Source organism: Palaemon carinicauda, chromosome 42, assembly GCF_036898095.1.
Source record: "Palaemon carinicauda isolate YSFRI2023 chromosome 42, ASM3689809v2, whole genome shotgun sequence".
NCBI classification, from domain to species: domain Eukaryota; kingdom Metazoa; phylum Arthropoda; class Malacostraca; order Decapoda; family Palaemonidae; genus Palaemon; species Palaemon carinicauda.
In genome coordinates, this window is record NC_090766.1 from 11,242,396 (window position 1) to 11,247,250 (window position 4,855).

At 35.9% G+C, this 4,855-nt stretch overlaps 1 protein-coding gene across 1 annotated transcript in view; it reads right to left on the reverse strand.

Annotated features, from left to right (window-relative positions):
• The window catches only part of LOC137632892 (calponin homology domain-containing protein DDB_G0272472-like), a 3,059-nt gene extending 1,655 nt beyond the window's left edge, over positions 1 to 1,404 (reverse strand). The window contains exon 1 of the mRNA XM_068364986.1: positions 81 to 1,404. Within this exon, the coding sequence (XP_068221087.1) occupies positions 81 to 1,404 (1,324 nt within the window). The remainder of the gene's footprint in view (positions 1 to 80) is intronic.
• Between the last annotated feature and the right edge of the window lie 3,451 nt (positions 1,405 to 4,855).

A 4,855-nucleotide genomic window follows, 5' to 3' on the forward strand; every position in this document is an offset into this window, starting at 1 on the left:
GATGCTCGTGTGAGAAGCAATCGCGTCTAAGTAAAGGCTGCTAATGAAATCTGATGGTTTCTTATCTTCGCTTTCTACACCAAAAGTATCAGGAAATTTATCACTGTCGCTTCCTTCAAGTATCTCGAAGCTGTCTGATTCAACCTCGCCTTCCACCTCGGATAGTTGTGAAATTTCAGCGGTGTCTTCGTCTTTTTCTATAATCCGTCTCTTTAACTCTGAAATCTCACTATTTAATTCCTTGTTATTCTTTTCAAGTTCCTCTATTACCCTCTCCATATCCGCAATCACATTTTCGTTCATTTCCAGATTCTCCTCTAAAGCAGCCTTTTCTTCTAAGAATTTTTTTTCCATCGAATGTTTCGCCAATTCCAGCCAGACAATTAGTTCTTTATCATCTTCATTCTCTTGGATTTGTTTCGCCATAGAAAACAGTTGTTTATCTTTCCATCGAACTTCTTTCCTAAGTTCAGAAGCCTCATCTTCCAGTTGATTAACGACTTTCCCTTTGATCTCTAGCTCCACCTGAAGGCTAACATTCCTCCTCCTTTCGTCTTCCAAAGCCTTTTCGAGGAATGATATCCTCTTCTTCGCGCCAAGAAGAGACTCTCGCAGAAACAAAACTTCCTTATACATCTGGAGCATTTCCCTCTCCTTCTCGAGAGCTTTCGTCTTGGTTGAATCAAATGCCAGTTTTGTTTCTCTTATGGTTTTTTGCAGGACTTCCTTCTCGGCATGGAACTGTCGAACCTGCTGTTGAATAACTTGGTCTAATTCTGTTATCTGCTTTTCAAGAGCCAATCTTTCAAGTGCTTCCTTTCGCTGATGCCTGACGTTCGATATGATCTTCTCCTTTAAAAGTAAGATTTCATCTCGACTTTTCCTTAATCTGTTCGTGTTCATGGCCTCTTCTACACTCCTTCTATTTCTCAATTCCTTTTCGAGGGACTCGATTTTTAGGTTGGCTTCTGCCAACTTTCTCTCCATTAGCTCGCTTTCACTGCTGTCGTCCTTGTCTAATTCAGCAATTTCAGACTTCAGATTCTGGATGAGAGTTTGAGCCAACGACAGATGCATGCGAGAGCGGAGCAGTTCACTACTTTTTCGGGAGAGTTGTTCCTCCAACGCATCTGCCCTTTCCTTCTCTCTCCGCCCGTCTTCCCTAAGTCGTTGATTTTCCCGAATCAGTTCGTCTATTTCCGCTTGTTTCTTCTCATAATCTGGACGGTCCGTTGTCCGACAGTTCCTTACACTTTTATAACGTGATAAAACACCTCTTCTAATTCCTGTCAAGAGATTAGGCGGTGGACTGGTGGTTAATTGGGGTTCACCACCCGAATATGAATTTATAATTCCACAGGATTGTAGCAAATTATTTTTAATTCTCTTACACAGATTATCCATAACTAACGAAGTAACGCACTTGAACAAGCGTTTGTTTGAAAAAAAAAAATACACCCCGTATGGCTTTGAAGACACTGGAAGCGTCTTCAGGGTCACATACATACATACATACATACATACATACATAAGAAATTATGAAAATCCTACTGAAGACACCCGGATCTCCAACAAGTCTTCAAAACTTTAACTGCAGATCCGGAGCTCGCTTCCCTACACACTCCCACAAAAATCTGGTTTTCGGAATCCAGAGTCGGGATGCAGAATGTCCTCCTGGCTTCTCTCTCTCTCTCTCTCTCTCTCTCTCTCTCTCTCTCTCTCTCTCTCTCTCTCTCTCTCTCGAGCGATCGATCGACATCAAAGCTAATAACAAGCGGATATATATATATATATATATATATATATATATATGTATACATATATATACATATACAGCATATATATATATATATATATATATATATATATACAATAAATATATATATATATATATACATATATATACATATATATATGTTCATATATAAACAAATGCATGCATATACAGTATGTGTCGCCTATATCCATATACATATATATACAATAATATCGTTACATTCAAATGTGTGTGTATAAATATATATATATATATATATATATATATATATATATATATATATATATATATATATATATACACACACATAAGAAAACAGGTTTCACCTCAAACCAAATTATGAAGCAGCATAAAAATATAGAGCAAGGGTCTAATATCTTATACTAAAGAATATACAGACCGATAGAGTGTCTGTGAGAGAGAGAGAGAGAGAGAGAGAGAGAGAGAGAGAGAGAGAGAGATAATAGTGGCAAGATGTCACACCAGAATTCGTAAATTAATAGGCATATTCATATAAAGTGTCTAGAGAGAGAGAGAGAGAGAGAGAGAGAGAGAGAGAGAGAGAGAGAGAGAGAGAGAGAGAGAGAGAGAGGTGGAAAATTACAGTATATCTCTCCAGAATTCTTAAGTTAACAGGCATAGTCATATTAAGTGTCCAGAGAGAGAGAGAGAGAGAGAGAGAGAGAGAGAGAGAGAGAGAGAGAGAGAGAGAGAGAGAGAGAGAGAGAGAGAGACAGAGATAGAGGTGGAAAATTACAGTATATCTCTCCACCATTCTTAAGTTAACAGGCATAGTCATATTAAGTGTCCAGAGAGAGAGAGAGAGAGAGAGAGAGAGAGAGAGAGAGAGAGAGAGATAGAGGTGGAAAATTACAGTATATCTCTCCACCATTCTTAAGTTAACAGGCATAGTCATATTAAGTGTCCAGGGAGAGAGAGAGAGAGAGAGAGAGAGAGAGAGAGAGAGAGAGAGAGAATAGTGCAAGATGTCCCACCAGAATTCTTAAATTGACAGGCATATTCATATAAAGTGCCCAGAGAGAGAGAGAGAGAGAGAGAGAGAGAGAGAGAGAGAGAGAGAGAGAGAGAGAGAGAAAGTGGAAATAAACAGTATATCACACCAGAATTCTTAAATTTACAGGCATATTCATATATAGTGTCCACAGAGAGAGAGAGAGAGAGAGAGAGAGAGAGAGAGAGAGGAGAGAGAGAGAGAGAGAGAGAGAGATAAAATAGTGGCAAGATGTAGAAAAAGTTCTTAAATTAACAGGCAAATTCATATAAAGTATCCAGAGAGAGAGAGAGAGAGAGAGAGAGAGAGAGAGAGAGAGAAGATATCACACCAGAATCCTTAAATCCACAGCAAAATTCAAATCAAGAATGCAGTGAAAGGACCTTCCCCCAAATATGGCAATTACATCCGCAAGGCCGAATATCTGGGAGACGATTTTGCTCTCCAGCGTCAGGTGAAATTCCTTGTTTAAGCGGGTAACAATCTGTGATTTCTCATTTGATCCTATTAGCATAAGATAGGAATAGTCCTTGAAATGTGAAAATAATTGTTACTATTATTACTACTCTTACTATTAGTGATAGTGTTATTATTATTATTATTATTATTATTATTATTATCATTAGCTAAGCTACAATCCTTGTTGGAGAATCTGGATTCTTAAGCCCAAAATGTGAAAATAATTGTTACTATTATTATTACTATTATTATTATTATTATTATTATTATTATTATTATTATTATTATTATTATTATTATTAGCTAAGCTTCAATCCTTGTTGGAGAATCAGGATTCTTTAACTACAAGTGAAGTTATGAACAACTGAAATAAAATATTTCATCACTGTAACAATACTGAAATAGATCTTTCATACATAAACTATAAAAAGATATTCATGTCAGCCTGTTTATAAAAACATTCGCTGCAAGTTTGACCTTTTGAAGTCCCACCGATTCAGCTGCCTGAGTAGGAAGATCATTCCACTAAAATCAAGAGAGAAAAATTATGGTGGTTTTTTTGTGAACTAAAAATGAAGGAAGGAAGGAAGGAAATTTGTTCTCTGGTGAATAATATTTCTTAATAGCATTTTTTTCGGTAACCTAAAAATGAAAAAGATGGAAATTTATTCATCAATTTATTTATTTACTTATCTATTTATTAAAGGCTTAAAAGCCGCTTATTAATAGCAGAGGTAAGAGAAAGTGACAGTGCCCTATCAAGCAGGACAATGCCCTCGAGACTGACCATATTTTATATGATCAGAGCCCAAGCCCCCTCTCCACCCAAGCTAGGATCAGGGAGGGCCAGGCAATGGCTGCTGATGACTCAGCAGATAGACCTATAGGCTCCCCCCAAAAAACCATCCCTAGCTCACAAGGATGGTGAGGTTGCAGCGACCAAAGCAACTAACGAGTTTGAACAGTACTCGAACTTCCCTCTAGCAGTCTGGCAGTAATTTAGAATTTTTTCTTAAATATTAATATTGAGAAGATATATTTGTGCTTCCCAAAAATCATACCTTAATGCCTACAGAAAAAATACTCGATATCTTTTTTGGTAATTCAAATAATTTTAATTTTCAATCAAATTGGGAGTAAATGTCAAGATTTTTTGTAAGAGAAAATTATAAAGATTTTTTGCAACAGAAAAATATCAAGATTTTTTGCAACAGAAAAATATCAAGAGTTTCTGTAACAGAAAAATATCAATATTTTTTGTAACAGAAAAATATCAATATTTTTTGTAAATGAAAAATATCAAGATTTTTTGCAACAGAAAAATATCAAGACTTTATGTAACAGAAAAATATCAAGATTTTTTGTAACAGAAAAATATCAAGATTTTTTGCAACAGAAAAATATCAAGATTTTCTGTAACAGAAAAATATCAATATTTTTTGTGACAGAAAAATATCAAGATTTTTGTAACAGAAAATACGTAACAGATGTCTTTGATTTCGTAAAACAAGAAAACCCTTCCATACCTTCAACAGACCATCTAGCATAATAACAACAAATATTTTTCTATAGCATTACCAGCCAAACTCGGCTGTATCCCTCGTCAG